The 24,766-nt window shown below is 46.5% G+C and overlaps 1 protein-coding gene across 1 annotated transcript; it reads right to left on the bottom strand.

Moving 5' to 3' along the window:
* On the bottom strand, nt 1–24,513 carry LOC120031830 (inositol 1,4,5-triphosphate receptor associated 2-like). Its single transcript, XM_038977651.1, has 34 exons — nt 23,898–24,513; nt 23,492–23,599; nt 22,828–23,008; nt 22,395–22,453; nt 20,538–20,613; nt 20,289–20,447; nt 20,033–20,150; nt 18,024–18,074; nt 17,326–17,403; nt 16,870–16,926; nt 16,492–16,551; nt 16,152–16,216; nt 15,852–15,945; nt 15,512–15,646; nt 15,093–15,194; nt 12,590–12,741; nt 11,612–11,807; nt 10,557–10,830; nt 9,832–9,884; nt 8,830–8,929; nt 8,468–8,639; nt 8,042–8,117; nt 5,192–5,238; nt 4,907–4,995; nt 4,657–4,817; nt 4,109–4,193; nt 3,857–3,905; nt 3,702–3,729; nt 3,471–3,611; nt 3,170–3,304; nt 2,899–3,055; nt 2,771–2,814; nt 2,521–2,651; nt 1–915 (listed from the first exon to the last, which is right to left on the bottom strand). Exons 1-34 carry the CDS (start codon nt 24,511–24,513, stop codon nt 651–653), a joined length of 4,314 nt encoding a protein of 1,437 aa, XP_038833579.1. The 3' UTR covers nt 1–650.
* Nucleotides 24,514–24,766: the final 253 nt, after the last annotated feature.

The following is a 24,766-nucleotide window of genomic DNA, read 5'->3' as shown; positions in this document are numbered from 1 at the left end:
TTGTGTAAAGTTTGACTCCCCGTCTTTGGAACATACAAAAGTGGATGAATTTCATAAGTGAGCACTTAAAGAAGTAGAGTAAAAACCATTTGTGTGAGTTTGTAACAAAAACAGACGCAATATAATAGATATACACATATCCCCGCTGTCAAACGATAAATTAAAACATAAAAAAATTGCATTTTAATTGTTAAAATGGTGGCCTCTTCAGGCAACCGCAAATGCCATAATAGATTCAGAAGTTTACTATGAAATGTGTTTTAAAAAGTAAAAACGGCTAAATCCACTGTCCACGAGCAAGCATGTTGATGTCCATAGGATGGACCAACAAACGCTCAAAGGTGTGATGTGATTGGATAGCATGCGCTGAAGTCCATTACATGATTGGACAGCCCAATGCTGGTGTCCTCCTTGACTTGATCTGCCAACATTACAATCCCCTTTCCGTAACGGCGCTGTAGAATGTCTCCAGGCACCAATAGGAAATCTGTGGTGGTCAGTAGTCCAAGTACCAACACACCGACTGCTTCTGTCTTCACACACTAACTAGTCTAACACACGTGATGGTTCAAGTTGCAGAAGACCTTCCAGGGGTTGACCATACCCAGGTGCCTGCCCGTCCATCCCTGTCTGCTGGGGCCACAGCCCCTCTAAACCGGTGGCTGTCCGTTGTGCCTCAGCCCTGTGTAGGGCCACAGGAGCTGCTGGATGGTCACCCAGGAGTCCCCGGTCCCCACGGGCGCTCCATCCACGGCCGGCTGCAGCACCAGGCTGGCTAGGAGGGCCAGGAGGCCTGCTAGGACCACTACTAGGGCCAGCCAGAGCCACAGTCCCCGGGACCCGCTGGCTGCAGACGCAGGCCGGGAGGAGTAGCCCAAACACGGGGCTGCTGCGGCCTGCTCTGCCAGGATGGGACTGGAGAGAGAGTGGGAGAGAGGGAAAGAGACGATTTAGAATGGACGCCAAAGTATGACTTAGCCGAAGCCAAGCTAATGTCTGGATGAGACAGTCAGTCTGCTTTAGCCAGCTGTCTGTCCGTCTTCCCAAAGCAGTGATGTAGCGATGCAGAAAGACTGGCGCCTAGGCTAAGTTAGGATGGTGTTAGCAGCGTGGACTGACCACCACTCCAAAGCGTTCTCTAGCACACACCTGGTACACAGAAAATAGAAAAACAGCACTAGAGCATGTTGAGCGGCGAGGCGATACATGTCTCACATACACTCCCCAGGACACACAAAGGCACACTATTTCTCCTGATGGGAATGGATGGAAGAGATTAGAGCTGAAGGAGAGTTTGGTTGAAGCAGAAACCAGAACCACATGTCCAGAGACTGCTTTGTCTCAGGGGACAGATTCACAAAGCGTTTGCTCTAGACCAGGTATATTGCTTACACCTGTCTTTCTGCTCAGTCAATCTGGACCAGTCTGGCTCCCTGGATTTAAAGCAGCACAGCCTGGAAGCCAGATTGGCTTATGATTTAACCAACCGCTTTAGATTTGTCAAGCAGTTGGCTAAATCAGACAACAATCCAGGCTACAGCATCTAGAACCCTTTTCACACTACTGAGCCAAGCCGAACTGTACTGCTCTGGCCTCGTTACGCATCCACGGTAGTTGGCGGAAAAAACTGAGCCAGCACAGTACAGTTCAGGTGGGCACGATGGTGTGAAAAGTGTATAAGGCTCAGGAGCGGCAGAGAAGCTACTAAGCCTAACCAGCTACGCAGCAGTAAAAAGCAGTGCTGCCTGGCTGTAGATGGTAGTGAAACACTAGTGGTTGGTTCACTACTAACGTCTTGTTGGGCATAATCAGGGCAGTGATTTTGTTGCCCAGCTCAGTGAGACTGGACTTCCTCTGAACAGGCACTTCCCTCCTCTCCTCATCTGAAGGAGAGTCTGCGTCGTAGGCAGGCCTGTGGGACGGGGTGGGCATGCATGGTTCACACACACAAAAATACATAGACACTCTGTAATGCATGTCTCACACACACACACTTAGGACCCACATTTTGTTACATACATGCTTAGGGCATGCACACAGATACTCTGCAGTCAATGCTCCACATGCGCCTGTTATGTACGCAGGTTGTTCTCCTACAGACTTGTTACATACATACATACAGTACATGGTTGGGCAAATTAAATGCAGAATGTTTGTTTTCAGGTTGAGGTAAAGTGCGACGCGCGCGCTTCTGCCACACAGCCGATATCAGCCCTTACCCCTTCATCAGCATCATGAGTGAGGGCTCGTCAGTCTCAACCCAAGCCCCGGAGCTAACAAAGCGCTTTAGAGGAGGACGCCCCGTGCTCTTCCCTGTCACATTCCTGTAACCACACCACATGCATACACATTCCACACAACACATCCCGCAAGTTTTAACAAAGGCCCCTAATTTACAAACACCTAGATCGAAATGTCTTCCTCGGAAATCATTTGTTTTGCAAAACAGGGTCAAGACTGCGTTTTAAATATACTTCAACAACTCCCCACTTCCCCCACACAGTGCTGCAGTCTACCTACCAGGGAGATCTGCGGGTGAGTCTCTCCGCCTCCGTGGTGTCCTGCAGTTTATTAGGCATGTCAAAATGCATGGGTCCCCCTCCACCACCGGACCGGGGGATAGCTGCTATGCTGACCCGTCGGGCTGATGCCTGACGAAAGGAGGAATAGGGAAACAATACAAGACAGTGTACAGATGCCCAGACAGTGATTACTACAGTGACTAAAACAGCAGCACATTATCATATAAACTGAGCCTAAACTGACCTACCTTATAGGATGTTGCTCCAGATTGCTTCTTGCCTCTGAAATCATCTAAAAGGAAAAATATTCCATATTAGAAAGAAACATAAGATAGAGGTGTGTGTGTGTGTGTGTGTGTGTGTGTGTGTCCCTCACCGGAGTGTGTTCCTCCAGAGTGGGAGCCGAAGGACCTCTCGTTCTGCAACATGTTCTCCCTCAGCTCAGTGAGCTCAGCGTGTTCCTTAGTGTACATCCTCCTCAGGTTCTCTACATGCTGGACCATTATCTCTACTGCCTTGCCTGTACGAGACTCCTGGAGGGGGAGAGAGACGTCACACAGACGCCGACCTACACCGTCTACCTATATGACTCTCCTCAAAAGGTGAGGAGAGAGGGGGACAAATCACGCAATTCAGTTGTACTGTACCTGGTGTATGGCGCCCAGCATCTCTGAGCGACTGGACACTCTGGTCATGGACTGGATGAGGACGTCCAGGTTCTTCTGAAGTCTCTGGATGATCTCCATAGACTGGTTATCATCCTCACACAGAGGGGCCAGGGCCTGGGTAGAGCAGACGCGAGGAAGGTAAAAAGGAAATTGTATACCCCTCTCACCTGTAGCAGGTCCTGACAGCTACATTTGGACACCTCACTCCTGTGTCTCCCTCTTCAACCTGTCCCTTTACATGTGGTTGAAGTCTCCCTTCTACCCAGTCCCTTCCTCTCACCTGTAGTAGTCCCTGGCAACTGGACACCTCCCTCCGGACGTTCTCCTCGGCCAGGTCCCGTGACCTCTCCTCCAGCCTCAGCCTCTTCTCCAGGGTGAACAGGTCACACTTAAAGCCCAGGGACAGGCGCTGGAACTCCGTCTGACAGGTAGACAACACAGCCTTAGCTCTATGATGGTACATACAGAGAGATAATCAAGAGAAAGAAAATGTTGGAAAGCTTACCACTACCTCAATCTCCTTGTCGTTAGGGGACAGGCTGCAATGAGGAAAACAGTATGTGTCACTAGAAAACAGCTATGAGTGTCGCAGTACCTGAGAGCATTTATATTATTATCTTGCAATGCATCTTTAAAATGTGAGGTACTGTATGTTGAGCAACCTACCTGCTTCTGTCCCCTACAGTTGAGTCCTCAGAAACAACAGAGGTTTCAACTGGTACGACACACACAGAGAAACAGAGAGAGAGAAACATTTGTCTTGCTATTCTCTCTTTTACAATAGAAATAGATTGATATCGTTTTCTAATCAACCACACAACGTGACAATTTAAATTTTGACTTCAGTCAGTAATTAGACTTATACAAGTATTACAATATTAGGAACGTTATCAGCTGAGGTATCTGGGGTTAACTCACTGTCCTTCTCTGTGGTAACACTGGTTTCACTCAGGTCCTCTTGTACCTTCCCTTCCTCGATGACATCCATACTGCGAGACAGCTCCTGGATGATTGTGGTGAACGTTACACACTCCGTACACACACACACACACACACACACACTTCTCCCTCACTGTACACACACTTCTCGGTCTCGCTGTTATCCGCCGCCCCAGACACACACGATTCTAACGATCTAGCAGACTGTATCCAGTAACCAATGTCACATAGTACTACAGTATACCTAGCTAGATCTGTACAATCATCCATTCTGCCAGAGCGCTGTGAAGTGCTTCCCTGTGTAGATAAGCAGTCGACTTAAGTGAAAGAATGTTCACTCCCAAACAAGGCAGGAAAGACAACATTTTCACAAGGTCATGATACTATTTATGCAAAGTTCTCACCATCTCAGAGCTCTCATCTCAAATGATTAGTGCACTCCTTTTGATCAGAACTCCTTGTAGTGCACTAGGGATTAGGGTGCCATTTGAGACAGGGAGCCATATATCATTAAATAGACAGCTCACCAGTTCCTTCTTGAACTTGCTCCTGAGAACCAGGGAGTCAATTTTGGCTCCTGAGGGGTCAGGTGTCATAGCATCCCTTGAACCCTGTGATGGGTCAGTGAGCGCAACATTCAGTCCATCCATGGTCCGAGAGCCTCCGTTCTCTGCCAGATTGACTGTCCCTGTAGAGCCGGTGAAAGAAGTGTTATACACATGCAAACGCACGCACACACACTTGGCAGGAGGCCATAGCTCCAGTATTTCCTCCTACCTGACAAGTCCACTTCCACGGTAGGCACCTGCACCACCGACTCCTGTATGCCCTCCTCCTCCTCCTCCAGTACTGGTAACAGGCTGGTGCTGGAACACACACACACGAGAGCGCTGCAGCAATTCACTACCATGTGCCTCTATCACAACGTTCTAAACATTTCAAACAAAGGTCAACATTAACCTCCTAACAGAAAATACATCTCAGCACACAGACAGCATATGTCAGAGAAAAGTACACTACTTCCATCATGTAACTAGGACACAATCATGTATACACACTCACCTGTCCTCTGCTAGCACTCTCTCAGCCAGCTGGTCCTTGGTTACCTTCTGAGAGAGAGAGAGAGAAAGAAAGAAAGAGGTGAGAGATGAATGCAAGTGGCCTTGTAACATACTTTCAGCACTACTCGTCAGAGGAAGTTAATGATTAAAAAGTGTGACACGTGCGCAAAATTGCATACCGTACCTGTCCCATGGCATCAGAGTGTTATCTCTGCTCTGTACAGTGAATATAAAGGATGGAGAACGCTCATTTCTTACATAATGTGCTGGTTGGTGGAGAGCAGCTGTGTGTGTGTGTGTGTGTGTGTGTGTGTGTGTGCAAAACGCATTTACACTGGCAGGGCAGTAAGTAGTGGGGGCGGTGGAATACAGAACACACTACAGCTAGGTAAGAGCGGAAGGCACTAGACTATATAAAGCTGGATACTCGAGCGCAGAGCTATGCTATGAGTGGTTGTTGGGTAATGGAACTGTGCATAACAATCAAGAAGAGAATGACGCTATAAAAACCAAACTCAAATCCCACTGCAAAACAGATACAAGCTGGATCCAGATCCCTTTTATGTATTATCTATGAAGCTTTTAAACTCTACACAACCCATGTTTCTAAACAAAACGGTTATTCAGAAGCGAGGACACAGGACAATCCAAGACTGTTGCATTTATTCATGCAACATCCAGTCCAGGACATTGCATAATTTATAAGCAAACAGGGTGATGATGTCAGGCAGATTTGGCCAATAACGCCAGTGTCTTCGTTTCCTGCTACTGAATAACTGCCAGACTGGCAAAGCTGATGTTGCCATGTGTCATTAAGTGTTCATAAAGGGATTATAAAAGGTTTAAGTGTGTTCAACCAAGTTTCAATATCGGGAATAATTCATATTTATCCCAAGAGTCCCAGGAAATACCGGTAAAAATCGTAGGAAATATAGGAAGTGCCTATATCAACTGTTTAAAACCAACATTTAGTCACTCACTATACCAGGGTTCTCCCAAAATAAGATTGTCTGCATTGCCGGCTTGGCTGCGCCACTAGCCTATGTAAAGATTTCACAGTAAGTGAAACTGATATTTAGTAATGATAGAGTAACTTTGATAGCCAATGACATTGTTGTGAATTGAATAGCCGTTCATGAATTCGGAGCGTTATTATGTTCCTCAATTAATTCAGCGCATTTCAATAGTAGGCTAGAGCGAGGGCCAGGCTATCGCGACACGGCACGCTCAGGACGCACCCTGAGTAGGCTAAAAGCGTTTTCGAAGCATACAAACTTTGCAACGGCAGTCAAACAAAAGTCAAAGCCCCAAAGCTGCTGAGCTTGCTAAATAACCAACTAAATGACATAATATCTTATATTTGGCTAAATCGAGTTGAGGATTATGCAGATAGCAGGTCAGCTCATGAATAACAGTGAGATGAGGAAATTGTTTACATTTCAAGGCATCTTAAAATGGGGATCAACTCTAAAAACAAATATCCATATCTATTCTCATAACATTTGTTGATCCCACATTCTCTAAGGAAGCTCTCATATGGGCAGCGCAGTGAAGCCGGGAAAAGTTCTAGCGGTATTTTGACATGCTTTTGATAACAGCAACCTCTAAACTGGTTCGGGTCTCTGTGCAGTCCGGCAGTGTCAATTATGTGTGTGATTTTAATTTATGGCGACAGTGTGAAGTATATATACTAGGATTCCATGCAACAACCTGCTTGGATAATGTGCTATTTAATTGTTTTGCCAATCTGCTGCTGCACATGTTGTATATTTTGTGGAATTGCATTAGTACGACATTCGGGGAAAATATTGTAATATCCCAGTCCTGGGATCCCGGTTATGGTTGTTAATCCTTATAGTTAACTTGAGTTTTATAAACTCACATAAGTCAAACTTGATTACTAGCCTACAAACAGAAACATAATAATAACTTCCTTCTCCTGTGTTTTTTCTCTCCAAGACACCCTCAGAGAGTTGGGTCACAGTCAGGGTCAGCCATCATCAATGGCGACCCTTGAGCAATTAGGGTTTACTTCCTTGCTCAAGAGCACAGAGATTTTTCACCTGGCTCAGGGATTCGAACTAGCAACCTTTCGGTTACTGGCCCAACGCTCTAACCGCTAGGCTACCTGCTCTTTCACTACTCTCCAGTCTACCAAACTGACACACAGATCCAGCTCTAAATGCTAATCCTCACCCCAGACAGATGAAACCTGCACTCTTAACTCTATTCGAAGAAATATGTTGGCTCCCTCTGGGAGTGCCACCCCACTGTGCCTACACAGAGCAGGAGACTGGAATAACAGAAATAGCATGTCTGTCGGTCGATGGACTCACAGCTAACCCCTGGGACAACACTGAAATAACCAAACACAAATCGTCTCAGAAAATATAGAGAAACGTTTAGTCGACTACACAACGGTATACACGTAAACATAAAGACTATTATTACACAGACATAACATCCTATGCACACAATCTGGATGAAGGAACCAAATAAGTCATACTTGCCTCCCTTAGCAAAGTGTGCAGTGAAGCAACTGGAGCAGAATACTCACAGGAGGAAGGGACCATGGGTCCCACTCCACCCTAACCCCCTCCGCTCTTGGCACAACCCTCAGCCGACCAGCCCCTGTCCATACCCCTCCATCCCATCCACAACACAGCACCACTCAGCCCAACCAGGAAGAGAATGAACAGAGTGAGAGTAAAAGAGGGAAAGAGAGAGCGATAGAAAAGAGGAAGTCAAAGAGGCGAGAGATGGTGTCACAGTGGTTGTGACTGTCAATGAAGGAAGTTAGTTTTCACATCATTGTGCCATCAGTAAAATACTTCCTGTGTATTGTACTGACCTGTGTGTCACTCATATTGGTTGAGGTGGTGATGTCCTCTCCTTTTCCTCTTTCACTGCCGTCTGTCTGCTGGGGGCTGACCCCGAGAGAAAGGTGAAAGGTCAGTATGTGTTGCTTGGAGTCCAACCAGAGAAATGATTTGGGGTGTGCTTATCTCTCTCAGATAGTAGGAAGCAGCTGGGGTCACTGACTGACTGCGCAAACCTATGACAGCAAAGTCACTGCCCCAGCCCCGATTACAGGTGCATCGTGGGTATGCAAAGTGTCGCTAAAGGGGCCCAATTACACAGCCAACATTTCCCTCATTCAACTTGAAAAACACTCATTTGACTGGCAAATGTGTCCAGAGAGGAAGAGAAGCATGCTACAGTGCACTCACACCGAAACTACGACTGTACTGTAAAAGCCACAGAGCTCTGATCTCACCTGCCAGTCAGTAAAATGGTCTCATCTATCACAGGGTAAGTGCAGCTGGGAGATACCATCTCAGCCAGCCTGGGGGGTGGACTGTTCCTAGCAGTGATGGTCCTGTCATGTTCTGGTGAGCCAGGCTGAGGTGTGTCTTGAAGGGGCACTATGGTGTCAGGGCTCATTGCATCTGGACAAAAGGGTGAGGAGGAGTCATAAGTGAAACGGCATTGGAGAGAGCCATCCAACTCAATGAAATATACTGAATGCATGAAGAGAGATACTAATTGGCTGTAGTTGCAGGCTAGAGAGAGTCAGGGATTACAGGGTGCAGAGAGAAAAAGACTGATCAGAGGGGAGGAAGAGAGAGTCGGTCTTACCCGATAGAGAAGAGTGGGAGGGAGGGAGTGGATGCTCCTCGGTGTCAACAGCATGCTGGTGGGCGTCCTCAGGCCCAAAGCATTCTGGTAGTTTGGCACCCTGAGGCACAACACATACAGATCATTTAAAAAAGAAAGAAAAAGTATGAATATGATCAACAGACGAGCATCAATACATAACAGCCACCTGTCCATTCAGTTAATGTGAAAGGATGTAGCGATATCAGACTGGCAAGCAACAGTGCCTTTGCTTACCCAACAACAAAGCATAGAAAACCTCTTACATCACCTCTGTATCAGTGTGAGTCACTGTCCATTCCCTATCCATCCGATTAAGTAAGAAAGCTCGACTTCAGAAGATGAGCCATTCCATTTAGTCTATCTTGAACTAATGAATAAAAGCAAGGTTGTATGAGTTTGTCAAGTGGGAGGAAAGTAAAAAGCATGAGAGAGGAAGATGGAAAGAGTGTGTGTTCCAGCCTAGATTGGTCCATGTCCTGTTGTCTATTCACCGAGGTGTGGTTCACACTTCTGCTCCTGTTCCAATGCTTCCTTACTCTGTTCCTTCCTTGGAGTGGTCACTGATCAGACATGACAGGACTGGTAAAAGCTACACAAAACCAGAGTGATCAGGATAGATAGTTGATTCATTCAAGGAAGAGGCGAGGGAAGGATGCATGTTCAAAGTATTTGACCATTCCCCCTTTTCCTGCCCACCAGCACCAAAGGAAGAAGTGGCCTCTTAAAACTATCACCACCACATACGGTCACATGCACTCCGACGACTACGTAGATCTACATGATAGAAGGGACATCCCCATTCAAAGCAATGTTCCAAGGTGGGGGTTCTACTCAAATGAACACCAATTCTTTTATATGACAAACAACCACCAGTCAAGTCTGCAGTGGACAACCAGAAAACGAATCCAGAGAAAAGCTTTAAAGCACACTGACACATTAAGGTTACATACAGAGTAAGAGGTTTTAAAGACTGCCATCTACCTGTGGGGATAGACTGTTCACTCTCTGGTCACCATCTGTTGCCGCTGTGGTTTCTGAGAGAGAAAAAAGGGAGAGGGGGGGGTGAAGGGAGAGACCGGAAGGAAGAAGAAAAGCTAATTAGTTAAAGTTGAAAATCATCTCCGTGATATTCAGCTGGGGTCACTGGCAAGGTCAAACTAAGCCCCACCCACTACCATCATAGACCATATTATTAGCCCATTAAACTCCCTGTCTGTGTTAGAGTGGGTTTAGAGGCAGTAAACCACATTCTTTGGGTTCTGGCAGCCGGTGATGCCAGACCACTTCCACTGGGTTTGGATGACTTTAACACCTGGCCATAGAAGGCTGGGGCCTAGAAGACTTGCCAACAAACCACACACAGACAGACAGGCTGGGTCGTCTAGGGGCTTTTAACCAGGACACACACTAAGAGGTCCCTAGCTGGAGACCCTGGCCATCTATGGCTGTCCTTGCCACAAACCCCAGAGGGCTGTGTGGGTCTGGTTCTTCAAGGGTGGCTGAGTGCTCTGTGACTCCAAGGATTACAGGGGTAATCCACACAGGCTTTTGACGAACTCACTAACCCCTGGTTTACCCAGTGTTTCAGTAGCTCAGAACCAGAGAAAGACCTTACAGGAACTCCTGTACACTCACTAAAATACAGCCCAATATGGAGTTATAATAAGATATCATGATTACTAATCTGTGGAATCCTACTCACTCACCTCTCAGATCCTCTCCCTCCGTCTGGTCGGGTTCACTTTGTTCCGAGAGAGGAGAGAGAAGGGAGATCCCCCTCAGTCCCCCCTCTGGTCCCTCTCCCCCCACCACGGTCCACCTCTCCACAAACTCCCCAGGCTGGTCCCCCCTCTCTGTCAGTCTGTCCTCCTCCGTCGGTCCCGTCTCCCGACTCTTGAAGTCCCTGTACATCTCCACCCCCTCGTTCTTCAGGAAGTCTTGGAGGACAAACTCCTCGTCCCAGTCCAGGTCCTCCCCAGCCTGACAAAGTAAATAAACTGAATTAAAACCTGTTCAGGGAATCGATCAAATCGATTTCTAAAGCATTTTTCACATTAGCAGAAAGAGGTTTTTCAGTAACTCTGCCTAAACACCAAAGAGCACAGGAAAAACTGTCTAAAAAGGCTAATGAATACAAAAACAAACAGTAGGATAAAGTTACTTGTTTATTCAATGCATCAATGTTTTAATTGCATCTGTCCCTACTTAAATAAATGATAGATATATACATAGAATGGAGCCTGTTCAAAGTGCTAATGTGAGGTTTATGAGTTTAACAGCAAATCAAACATGGAGTAGGATGAAGTCACATTTTCCCGGGAATGCTGATCTAAGATCAATTGTGCGTTTCTCCTCCCTAATAGTTAAGGTTGGGGAGATGGTAAACCGATCCTAGATCTATGCCTACGGCCGATAATAGACAATAAAGGCACTCACAAAATAACATCACAGAATATTTCTCCTGATCAGAAAGTGTTCAAAGTGTCCACTCAGCCTCCCACTCCATCCTTTAGCATCTCTATTAAACAGCCTCTCCATCTGGATGGAAAACGTACTCCAAAGTTATACAACTATTCACCATCTGAATCCGAGTCCTATTCTCTGCTATGTTCCATGGCTCTCAATGCCTGTGTCCTAACAGTAGCCCAATATCCACTATACCCGACATCTTTCTCCCATACATTCTACAGTTATTCAAAAGCTACATGCCATCTGTGGCGCACAGGGGACACCTCTTCCCCCATCTCTCAATTAGTCCTACCTGTGGATCATCAGGGTCAGGGGTTTCACAGCTAGTCTCTGCTATCCCGTCTACCTCTTCCCTCCATATCTCTCCCCCTCCTACCTGTGTGTCCTCGTCGGGGGTCTGGCAGCTGGCCTCCCTGCTGTCCCCCGGTGTATTTAGCTGGTCCAACTCTTCACGCAGCTGCCGCTTCTGATTCTCCTGCTCCTGAACCCTGCACAGACAGACCCACGTAAATTACACACATATTTACACACAGACAAGTAAAGCAACACACTCCCAAAAACATCAACAACAAAAAGGGTCACTAGCCACAAATACTTCTGAAACCATGGCAAACATGCATCCAGTGACTACAATGCAAATTAACAGATTCACTCTCACCCAGCCCATTGATAGCGTAGTGAAGGGTCCATAACATAACATACTGTACCCAATCCGCAGGCCCATGCAGTGTCCCATGCTGCTGTTGCCCAGCCTGTACTAGGATGATAGGGGCTCTCCAGAGCTCCTAACTTCCAGTATTGGACAGCTCCTAACACCCAGTCCCAGACTAGTCCAGAGGGCCTGTGCACAGCTGGCTAGCCCAGACAACGTTCCCACAGCCTGGCCTGATAACGCCCCCCTCCCCCATTTTATCCTCCAGAGCAGGGCGGCAGTGTGGAACGGGCCCACGTGGCAGTGAGGCAGCTACAGACAGAGAGCCATACTGGGCCAGGACCCAACCACTACTTAGACAGGTTAAAGGTCACCCAGTCAGACCCAGAGCACAGAGACTTCGGGAGAGCAGAGGGAAGCAACCAAATATGACCAGATTCCTCCCTAGATCCCTCCTGTACAGAGCCTGTATCTTCTTAGACAATGACAGCCCCTCCCTCCACACTGTAAACCTTTCTTATACAAGACCCGCAAAATCTACTTGACCAGTGAGAGAAAAGCAGCACTAGTTCCTCTTGACCCTCACTTCCAACAGGCACACGCTCAACCCCCACTCACCTGACTGACAGGTGTAGTATCTCAGTGCGGGACCTCCTTATGCTGTTGGCCATCTTGATCAGTTCGTTCTCCAGGGAGTCGGTGTACTGGTCCAACTGCTCCAGGCTGAGGCCCCACTCCGTCCTCCTCTGATCCAGCTCAGACTGCACCGCCTGTGGGGGAGAAAGCGCAGGGAGTCAGCCTCTTCCTGGAGCTACAGGGTCTCAGGCAGTCAGACAGCCTATCCAGCGGTACTAGATGTACAGTAAAGTATGTCCATCTCTTAGTCACAGTCAGTGACACTACTGCACTCACTCTTTACTCAAGAAGAATGTTTACTCTGGACGTGTCTGACGAATGCAGATTGGAGAGAGAAAGGAGGTGAGAGAGAGGAAAGGGAGTGAATAGAGTGACAGGGAGGGAGAGAGGGGGGAATGAAAGAGAGAGACAGAGGGTGGCAGAGGGAGGTGACAAAGACCGAGAGAGCGAGAGTGTGTGTGTGTTGCGAGAAAGACTAAATTTACACTACAGCACACTAACTAAGCCACGCTGCATTAATAGGCATTGATGGGATAGAGATTGTTATATAACATTTTAGATTAAGGACCTCTGGAGAGGAGAGAGAGAACAGCCATATTATGTAATCCTCTAAAAGCTACGGGCAGAGAGAGTCCTATTCAGCTCAAACTCCTCCCTACTCTCCACATTGAACTCCGTAGGTGGCATCTCAATAGCCTAATTGCTCCATTCCCTGTCTCATTTCCTGTATCTGCATTCTGCACTGATCTGAAAGAACAGGATAAGTGAAAAGCAATATGATGGAAAACCAAAAGGTATTTGCTCTCTTCTCTTGAATCTCTGAACCTAGAGAAACACCAACCTCTGCTTTGGTACAGATGTGACCCCCAGGATACCTACACACACAAACACCTAGAGAGTTCTCTGGTACAGAGTGACTCAGTAACATCCTCCTCTACCACTGAGCTGGATAGAGGGTTGATACATCCACTCGAATGGCTCTCTAGTGTGTGAGTGAGGGAGAGAGAGCAATAGAAAAATAGTGAGAGAATGAGGGAGAGAGTGAGCAAGAGAGGGGAAGAGAAAGAGAATGAGGGGAAGAGAAAGAGAATGAGGGGAAGAGAAAGAGAATGAGGGGAAGAGAGGGGAAGAGAAAGAGAATGAGGGGAAGAGAAAGAGAATGAGGGGAAGAGAAAGAGAATGAGGGGAAGAGAAAGAGAATGAGGGGAAGAGAAAGAGAATGAGGGGAAGAGAAAGAGAATGAGGGGAAGAGAAAGAGAATGAGGGGAAGAGAAAGAGAATGAGGGGAAGAGAGGGGAAGAGAGGGGAAGAGAAAGAGAATGAGGGGAAGAGAAAGAGAATGAGGGGAAGAGAAAGAGAATGAGGGGAAGAGAGGGAAAGAGAAAGAGAATGAGGGGAAGAGAGGGAAAGAGAAAGAGAATGAGGGGAAGAGAAAGAGAATGAGGGGAAGAGAGGGGAAGAGAAAGAGAATGAGGGGAAGAGAAAGAGAATGAGGGGAAGAGAAAGAGAATGAGGGGAAGAGAGGGGAAGAGAAAGAGAATGAGGGGAAGAGAAAGAGAATGAGGGGAAGAGAAAGAGAATGAGGGGAAGAGAAAGAGAATGAGGGGAAGAGAAAGAGAATGAGGGGAAGAGAAAGAGAATGAGGGGAAGAGAGGGAAAGAGAAAGAGAATGAGGGGAAGAGAAAGAGAATGAGGGGAAGAGAAAGAGAATGAGGGGAAGAGAAAGAGAATGAGGGGAAGAGAAAGAGAATGAGGGGAAGAGAAAGAGAATGAGGGGAAGAGAGGGGAAGAGAAAGAGAATGAGGGGAAGAGAGGGGAAGAGAAAGAGAATGAGGGGAAGAGAAAGAGAATGAGGGGAAGAGAAAGAGAATGAGGGGAAGAGAAAGAGAATGAGGGGGAGGGGAAGAGAAAGAGAATGAGGGGAAGAGAAAGAGAATGAGGGGAAGAGAGGGGAAGAGAAAGAGAATGAGGGGAAGAGAGGAAGAGAGGGGAAGAGAAAGAGAATGAGGGGAAGAGAGGAAGAGAGGGGAAGAGAAAGAGAATGAGGGGAAGAGAGGAAGAGAGAGGAAGAGAAAGAGAAAGAGAATGAGGGGAAGAGAAAGAGAATGAGGGGAAGAGAGAGGAAGAGAAAGAGAATGAGAGAAAGAGAATGAGGGGAAGAGAGAGGAAGAGGAAGAGAGGGGAAGAGAGAGGAAGAGAAAGAGAATGAGAGGGGAAGAGAGAGGAAGAGAAAGAGAATGAGAGGGGAAGAGAGAGGAAGAGAAAGAGAATGAGGGGAAGAGAGAGGAAGAGAAAGAGAATGAGGGGAAGAGAGAGGAAGAGAAAGAGAATGAGAGGGGAAGAGAGAGGAAGAGAAAGAGAATGAGAGGGGAAGAGAGAGGAAGAGAATGAGAGAGGACAGAAAGAAGGAGTGAGAACGAGAGAGGGAGAGCGAGAGTGTGTGTGCCTGCGTGAGATCGAGATAGTGTGTGTGTATGCCCCTCACCTGCAGTCTGGGGTCTTTACTAGCCCCTGGTCCTCCATAGTGGTGTATGAGTCCTCTGAGGGTTGACAAGATGGAGAGGCCCTCGTCCTTAAAATCTCTCTTCTGAAAACAACCAGAAAAACAATGTGTTTCAGGCTATCCGTGTAACTACTTTAAGTACTAATCAATTCAATTTTCTACGGAAGAAAATGAGTCATGCATCTACACCACAATCATAGAACAATGACATCATAGATGCACAAAAAGTAGTTTTCTCCATGCTTCTTCATGCTTTTGAAATGTGTGCTGCTTAGATACCAGTCCCTGCATAGTGTATTGAGTGCATAATTAGGACAGTAAGGGCTGAAGATATCGAATGAATTATCAGGACTGCTGTATCTATAGTGTACAATTGGGACAATGTCTGCTGTATAGAGTACCAGTTTGTTGATGAGGCTCTTGAACTCCAGGGACATCTGGTCAGGTGTGGGGCCCTGCAGGAGCACTAACACCTCCCTGTCCAGAGACTCATCTAGCACAGATGCAAAGCTCAGCGGCGACACACACGCCGCACCCTGGAAATAAGACACGACTTGGTCATTAACCCTGAAGCGGATAGGCTGATGGTTTCAGTAAACTATAGCATAATAGGGTCCCTGGAGCTGATGATTTGGGTGAATACAGTGGATTGGTTCTCAAAGGTGTGAGCGTACTCAAACAGAGAGAGTGGGTGTTCAATTCACAGGCTGCAAACATGGAACAAGTGGATATTTAACTGACCTCCGGAGGTGTTTGAGCAAGGGCCAGTTCTGTCTGCAGGGATCCTGAAGTGCTGTGGTTCAACCTGTACGCCACCGACAGGGAGATACCTGCACTGCAAGAGGGAGAGCGAGAGACAATAAGAGAATGCAAAAAAAGGATCATCCCACAGAGAAAGAGAGAGAGAGAGAAAGAGAGAGAGAAAGAAGAGAAAGAGAACCAAACTACGAAGACAAAAGGAAATAGTTAACAGAATACACAGCATTCCCCAATCCTGCTACTAGACCAGTCAAGGCTCCACCTCTAGTACAGTGTACTTACACTGCCATGTCTGGCGGCATCATGTGTATCTGGCTCTCCAGCTTGGTCTTGTCTGCTCTCAACAGCTGTCAGAGACAACAGACATCAAACACGGTTAGATAACACCACTACTACTGCAGCTAATACATATTCACTGCAGCTGACAGATAGACAGAAAGACATGCATATCATATAGGGCTTTGCTGAGAGAGACAGAAATCATTTTGCAGAGCTCTCTGGTCGGCAGTTCAGAAACAGCGTTGCTGCGTGTACACATCCACTCCTTTATGATCTAGTGCATGGGAGTAGGGGCTAAGGGGAGATTTGGGATAGGGTAATGATTTCCAGACAGCCTCCTCACCTCTGTGACTGATGAGTACTCCATCACTGTAGCCTTCAGCTCCTCAATCTGTCTGCACTTCTGTAGAGGGGAGACAACATGACAGCAATATTCTTGATTATCATATTTCCCCCAGGACAATGTCTCTGAAACGTTCTAAATGTACAGTCATATGAATGAACAGATCAACAGACCATGCCCTGAAGCCTGGGTTATTACTGATCTAAGGACCCAATCTACAATGTGACTTTCGCTCTGTTCAGCCGTGTTATCATAGAGAATGTACAGTAGGGGACAGCCCGACTACAACAATGACCCATCTTTATTCATTACTGAACAGTTACCGAACAAAAAGTACTATAAAGAAATGCTTTGTTTTTTTATTCAGATGATACTGACCTGGAATATGAGAGATTCCTTCTCACTCACGACAGCATCAAAGGAATGGTTTTGGACCTGTGGATGAGAGAGCAGACACTACACCATGACACCACTGGCACTCATCCACAACACACAGACAGACCAATCAGGAGCAGGCGTGGGGATCACTTTGATCCTAAAGGCCAGTTACGTAGGTCCATAGCACTGCAATCCAGGACTTTTCAGAAGACCATGAAAGGCAAAACAAACATTCACACAACCTTTACTTCTAGGCACAGTTGACCAGAAACAGATTAAGCCTAGTCCTGAACTAAGAAGCATTCTAAAAATGGAGAATCTTAATTGAAAGTGATTTTTTAAAGTTGAGAACTAGGCTTAATTTGTTTCCAGGAAACCGCTTTCTAGTTGCCTACCTTGAATTGCTTATTCCCTCGACAGTACAATAGCTTGTTTAATACAGTTATGTGGACCCACCTGCAGCTCAGCGTTTAGGTCACACAGTTCAATCATCCTCTTCTGGAGGTCATCCATCTCCATGGTGACCTTGATGTTCTAGTCCACAGGTAGGGAGGAGGAGGAGGGAGAGATGCCTTATTTTACCCTACCATGTCAGTTAAAAGTGGACACGGTACATTAGTGTAGATAGCCATGGAACGGCATTTCCTAAATCCGTGTTTCCCAACCCTGGTCCTCCAACACCCCCAACAGTACACATTTTTATTGGAACCCTGGACAAACACACCTGATTCAACTTGTCAACTAATCATCAAGCCCTCAATGAGTTGAATGAGGTGTTTGTCAAGGGCTACAACGAAACTGTGTACTGTTGTGGGTACTCGAGGACCAGGGTTGGGAAAAACTGTCCAAGATCCTGGAAAAACAGCAGACAGGAAGTTCCCAGGGGAAGCAGATAGTCCTGCTGCTTTGTGGTTGTTTCTCCCTTGTAAGCACTTAACTGATCAATGACACTGATTGGTCGGAGAGCACAACCCTGATGACTCGCCACCAAATCAAATCTCTCATTAAAAGGAATGACAACCACGTAGAAGCACTTGAGGTGCCTTTAAGATGCCTCCGATTAAATACATGATAAAGTAATGAAATGACCCAAGATCAATGTAGATCTTGATGAAAGGGGTTCCGTGTGGAGAGAAAGGTATCCAGTACAGTACCTCATCCTGAAGACAGCTTATCTTTGCAATCAGACTCTGGTTCTCTCTCTCCTGTTGGGGAGATGTTGAGTTAGTATGACTGTGGACGTTGTATAGTTAGTTGGATACAGGTAACAGCCAAAGGAAACACCAAAACGAGACAGAACAACTTCAGTGCACCTTGGCATAGATTCTACAAGTCTCTAAAACTCTATTGGAGGGATGCGACACACTTCTTCCACGAGAGGTTCCATAATTTGGGGTTTTGTTGATGGTGGAAAATGCTGTCTCAGGCGCCGCTCCAGAAACTCCTATAAGTGTTCAATTGAGTTGAGATCTGGTAACTGAGATTGCCGTGGCATATGGTTCACTTCATTTTCATGCTCAACAAACCATTCAGTGACCACTTGTGCCTCGTGGACAGGGGCATTATCATCCTATGGCGGCATAGCCATGGTAGCCAAAAGAATGGCCTATCCAGCATCTTTATAGATTACCCTAAATTAACTCAGGAGCCTCAACTGTGTGGAAGCACCTGTTTTCAATATGCACTGAACAAAAATATAAAATGAAACATTTAAAGTGTTGTTTTATGAGCCGAAATAAAAGATCCCATAAAATGTTCCATACAAACAAAAAAACGTATTTGTCAAATTCTGTCCACAAATTTGTTTACATCCCTGTTAGTGAGCATTTCTCCACTGCCAAGATAATCCATCCACCTGACAGGTGTGGCATATCAAGAAGCTGATTAAACAGCATGATATTACATAGGTGCACCATGTGCTGGGGACAATAAAAGGCCACTAAAATGTGCAGTTTTGTCACAACACAATGCCACAGATGTGTCAAGTTCAGGGCGCATGCAATTGGCATGCTGACTACAGGAATGTCCACCAGAGCTGTTGCAAGTTATGTTAAGTTCTCTACTAAAAGCCGCCTCTGTCGTTTTAGAGAATTTGGCAGTATGTCCTCACAACCGCAGACCACGTGTAACTGCACCAGCTCAGGACCTTCACATTCGGTCTTCTTCACCAGCGGGAACGTCTGAGACCAAACACACAGAGAGCTAATGAAACTGTGGGTTTACACAACCGAAGTATGTCAGCACAAACTCTCAGAAACCTTCTCAGGGAAGTTAATCTGCGTGCTCGTAGTCCCAACAAGGGTCTTGACCTGACTGCAGTTCGGAGTCATAACCGACTTCAGTGGGCAAATGCTCACTTTCGATGGCTACCGGCACGCTGGGGAAGTGTGCTCTTCAGTGATGAATCCTGGTTTCAACTGTGCTGGGCAGATGGCAGACATGGCGTTGTGTGGGCGAGTGGTTCGCTGATTTCAACGTTGTGTACAGAGTGCCCCATGGTGGTGGTGGAGTTATGTTATGGGTAGGCATAAGCTATGGACAATGAACACAATTGCATTTTATAGATGGCAATTTGAATGCACAGAGATACCGTGACGAGATCCCGAGGCCCATTGTCGTGCCACTCAGCCGCATCACCTCATGTTTCAGCATGATAATGCACGGCCCCATGTCGCAAGGATCTGTACACAATTCCTGGAAGCTGAAAATGTCCCAGTTCTTCCATGGTCTGCATACTCAGACATGTCACCCATTGAGCATATTTGGGATGCTCTGGATCGACGTACACGACAGCGTGTTCCAGTGGAGTGGGACAACATTCCACAGGCCACAATCAACAGCCTGCTCAACTCTATGCAAAGGAGATGTGTCTCGCTGCATGAAGCAAATGGTGGTGACACCAGATACTGACTGGTTTTCTGATCCACGCCCCCACCTTTTCTTTAAGGTATCTGCGACCAACATATTCAAATCTGTATTCCCAGTCATTTAAATTCCATAGATTAGGGCCTAATGAATTTATATAAAAAAAAAAAAAGACTATTTCCTTACATGAACTGTAAGTCTGTAAAAAAAATTAAATTGTTGCATGTTGAGTTTATACTTTTGTTCAGCGTAGATAGTTGAATAGCATGACAGTGAAGTAGTGTGTGTGAATATATACCATATGTTTGGTCTGAGCCGAGGCCCTGGCCCTGCCCTCCTCTGTACAGCTCAGACTCATCTTCATCTCCTCCACCTCATCCTTCAACATCTTCTCCTTCTGGGCCAGCTGCTGGCCTCTACAGGGGGGAGAGAGGGACATTATACTTGGGTGTGTGTATGTGGGGCCTAATAGGAGGTTCAATTGAGAGAAGGCGGAATAGGAAGGCAGGCATCTCAAAAGTATGTGTATGCGTGACTGTGTGTACAATCCATACAGTCTGGCCTGTGACTTGAGCTCCTCGTTCTCCTCTGCTAGTTTCTGGTTATGGTCCTCCATGGTCTCCACATTCTGCTTCAGCTTCCTCACCTCCTCCTGAAGCTTCTGGTTACTGAACTGCAGGTCAGTCACACAGAACACCAGGTCTGACGTCTCACTGGGGAGAAAAACACAGTCACATTCAGGGTAAAACACGGTTAGTCAAATTGGACAATTGCACGCACACATGAACACGAGCATTACTTACAGGTCTGCTCGTGACACCTCCCCTCCAAATGCCTCCAGACTGCCTGAGGTCATGTTCAGCAGGACAGACCTCTTAGCTGATGGAGAGAAGAGAGATTGAGTGAGAGAAGTGGTCTATGCTTAAAGAGAGAATGAGGGAGAAAATACATTGACTTGCTAAAATGAGACGTTATGTGTGTAAGAGAGTGAGTGAGTGGTGTAGCGAGAGAGAGAGAGCTACTTGGAGAAATGGTACAAGAAAAAAAAGAGTCTGACAGACTATACAGTAGCTTGCGAAAGTATTCACCCCCTTTGCATTTTTCCTATTACAACCTGGAATTAAAATATATTTTTTGGGGGGGGTTGTATCATTTGATGTACACAACATGCCTACCACTTTGAAGATGCAAAATATTTTTTCTTGTGATACAAGACAACAACAAAAACTTGAGCGTGCATAACTATTCACCCCTTCAAAGTCAATACTTTGCAGAGCCTTTTGCAGCAATTACAGCTACAAGTCTCTTGGGGTATGTATCTATAAGCTTGGCACATCTAGCCACTGGGATTTTTGCCCATTCTTCAAGGCAAAACTGCTCCAGCTCCTTCAAGTTGGATGGGTTCCGCTGCTGTACAGCAATCTTTACGTCATACCACAGATTCTCAAATGGATTGCGGTTTGGGCTTTGACTAGGCCATTCAAAGACATTTAAATGTTTCCCCTTAAACCACTCGAGTGTTGCTTTAGCAGTATGCTTAGGGTCATTGTCCTGCTGGAAGGTGAACCTCCACCCCAGTCTCAAATCTCTGGAAGACAAACAGGTTTCCCTCAAGAATTTCCCTGCATTTAGCGCCATCCATCATTCATTCATGTTTCACAGGGACCAGTTTCACAGTCCCTGCCGATGAAAAACATCCCCACAGCATGATGCTGCCACCATGCCTCCCTGTGAGGATGGTGTTCTCAGGGTGATGAGGTATTTTTCCTTGATGGCCAAAAAGCTCAATTTTAGTCTCATCTGACCAGAGTACCTTCCTCCATATGTTTGGGGAGTCTTCCACATGCCTTTCGGCAAACACCAAACGCGTTTGCTTTTTTTTCTCTTTAAGCAATAGCTTGTTTATGGACAATCTTCCATAAAGCCCAGCTCTGTGGAGCGTACGGCTTATAGTGGTCCTATGGGCAGATATTCCAATCTCTGCTGTGGAGCTTTTTGCAGCTCCTTCAGGGTTATCTTTGGTCTCTTTGTTGCCTCTCTGATTAAGGCCCTCCTTGTCTGGTCCGTGAGTTTTGGTGGACAGCCCTCTCTTGGCAGGTTTGTCGTGGTGCCATATTCTTCCATTTTTTAATAATGGATTTAATGGTGCTCCGTGGGATGTTCAAAGTTACTGATATTTTTTTATAACAACCCTGATCTGTACTTATCCACAACTTTGTCCCTGACCTGTTTGGAGAGCTCCTTGGTCTTCATGGTGCCGCTTGCTTAGTGTTGTTGCAGACTCTGGGGCCTTTCAGAACAGGTGTATATATGCACTGAGATCATGTGACAGATCATGTGACACTTAAATAAAATCCACCTTTGTGCAATCTAACTAATTATGTGACTTCTGAAGGTAATTGGTTGCACCAGATCTTATTTAGGGGCTTCATAGCAAAGGGGGTGAATACATACGCACGCACTACTTTTCCGTAAAAAAAATAAATGTAAGTAATTTTTTTTCATTTCACTTCGTCAATTTGGACTATTTTGTGTATGTCCGTTACATGAATTCCAAATAAAAATCCATTTAAATTACAGGTTGTAATGCAACAAAATAGGAAAAACGCGAAGGGGGGGATGAATACTTTTGCAGGCACTGTATGTCTGAATCAACTCACCTGACAGGCTGTCTCGGAGTCTGACAGACTCTTGAGTCAGGTCCTCTGGTGTGTCGTCCCTGTGGTTGTGGTGAAGACAAGGAGACAGACACCCAGAAACATGACATTACATAGTCACACAATATCACAGGCTTACTTACACACACGCAGGAATGCAGAGGTTAATGTATCTGTTACAACACAATAGTTACAAAAGCTTATCTAATAGACAACAAGCTCTGATGAGAATATTCGGCTGCAAATTTGATATGCTTTTGCCCTTGTGACAGAACACATGAACTAGAACACAGCACCCTCTACAGGTGAAAGTGGGACAAGACGACATGCACTGCTATGTAGTGCACTATGTTTGACCACAGTCCTGGTCAAAAGTAGTGCACTATAAAACGGAAGAGTGCCATTTGGGGGGGGACACAGAAAACAGCTCCAGTACCCATTCTTTCTGCAGTCATCGATCCACTCCTTCATGATGGCGTGGTAGGTGTCCAGGTCTATGGAGACATCTTTGTGCTCCGGGTCCAGCATATTACACAGGTCCTCCAGCCCACTGTCCTCAGAACCACGGCTGGTGGTGTGACGCAGGTAGTCCACGATACGAGACACGTACACCTTACCTGAAGGAGCAGGAGGTGGCCAGGTTACTGTCTTTACCATAGTAATTGACTGGGTTACTGTAGTCAGTCTGGTGACTAGCATGGTAAGGGACCTCTCCAGGCGTCATAGCAATCTCCTTCCTCCGCCTGAGGTTCTTTCAGTAACAGCTTTTAGTAAACAAAACAGGACTGTGAAGAGACAACCACCCACAGGGAATCTAGAGCACTTGTATCACATCATTGACTGCTTCAGAAACAAAGAAAAGAAAGTAGACCTGGCTACACCCCTGTGGCGTAAATTATTGGCCGCCTTTTTAACAAAACTTTATCACAGTGAGTGTGTGTATGAGATTGTGCCTCATTATGCGTGTTCGATACGGTGAGTCGGGATAGAAGAGTGTGTACTCCACAATGTGCTCGATTTGATATTTTGAGTGTACTTTCTGTGCTCAATATATATTTGATACTTTGAGAGTTTAATGCTGTATGTGAGCGAGTGCGTACCTCTGCGCTGGGTGTCACAAACATGGAAAATGGTGTCTAGTAAATCCTCTTCACAGATCAGACTGACCTCAGCCATCATCTCCTTCTGGTTCTCAGAGGACATGGCTCCTAAACACACACACTTTCTGTAACTACACTGGCCAATGGCCACTTCATCAGCCGACATCAGTGGCCAATAAACATGATTGTTCTTCTGTCTGTTGCATAACATTCCTTGAGGCAACATAATAAAACGTACATACTGGTGTGTGACATAAGAAGAGATGGCGAATGGAAAGGAGTGTGTGAGAGGCCTGAGGAATGCTCTTAACCTCCTGTGATCAATAGTCTATCATTGATGTCATTGTTCACTAAGAACTGAGAAGTGCTTTCGTAATCCCATAGTGAGTGTGTGTATTCCCCTTACCGTCTCCCATGGACAGTCTCTTGACAACCAGGGCCGGGTAAGGCAGCTCACACTGCAGCAGGTTGGCCGTGGAGTCCGACGAGCAGAAGTTGAGGTTGTAGGACAGCAGGCTCTGTGCAGGTGTGTGAGTGTGAGACAGAGATGGGGTCCTGTGCCTCTCACTGCCGTCAGACCCTGAGAAGCTGAAAAAAGTCTCTCCAGTCTGGACAGCTGGGGTGGAGCAGTTCCTCTGCCATCCCCTCCCTTGCCCTCCTAACCCCACCCCTACCCCCCTCCACTCCCCAGGATTACTCGTTATGGTAAACTTAGCATTGACTGGGGTTGGGGGGTTCATGGTGGAGTTGACTGGGGTGGAGTTGGGACAGTGGGAGCTCCTGGGAAGCTGGGGTGAACCCTTGGGGGTTAACAGCCCCTCCCTCTCGCGCTTCTTCAGGATGACTTCCAGGTTGCGGCGCAGGCCGGACTGGGGGCTGTCGTAGCTGCTGGAAGTGAATTTTGGAATCTGGAAGGGTGAGGAGGGGTTAACCTCACGGTCGTGCCGCTGGATGGTCTGCAGCTTACGACAGATGCTGTCAACAGGGTTGTGGCGTTGACGATGGGTCACTCCAAGGTCCATGCTGGAGCAGGGGGTGACAACACAAGAGCTAGAGAGGGGAGAAGCTGTCATTGGAGACCGGCCGTCATTGTAAACATGAATTTCATATTAATTGACCTGCCTGGTAAAGTAAAGGTCAAATAAATCATTAAAAGGAGACGGGTTTAGTGAAAGGAGAGGAATTATACTGATAGTCCATCACACCAGATACTTCCCAAGTTCATCACATTTCAGACATCCCAAATTGACTACAGTTGTTGATTGAGGTTGTTGT

The sequence above is a fragment of the Salvelinus namaycush genome, chromosome 38 (assembly GCF_016432855.1).
Source record: "Salvelinus namaycush isolate Seneca chromosome 38, SaNama_1.0, whole genome shotgun sequence".
Taxonomy (NCBI): Eukaryota; Metazoa; Chordata; class Actinopteri; order Salmoniformes; family Salmonidae; genus Salvelinus; species Salvelinus namaycush.
Note: the sequence above shows the minus strand (reverse complement) of the source record. Positions and strands in the feature narration are given on the sequence as shown.

What these genes read in the sequence shown, in the direction of transcription:
- LOC120031830 (XM_038977651.1), bottom strand. Translation starts at nt 24,513, where the DNA reads ATGGACCTTGGAGTGACCCATCGTCAACGCCACAACCCTGTTGACAGC. An exon ending in CTCAAGTCACAGGCCAGACT is followed by an intron (nt 20,151 to 20,288) that starts GTATGGATTGTA and finishes TCCCCCCTGTAG; the next exon opens with AGGCCAGCAGCTGGCCCAGA. An exon ending in CTCTGGAGGAACACACTCCG is followed by an intron (nt 2,815 to 2,898) that starts GTGAGGGACACA and finishes TTTTCCTTTTAG; the next exon opens with ATGATTTCAGAGGCAAGAAG.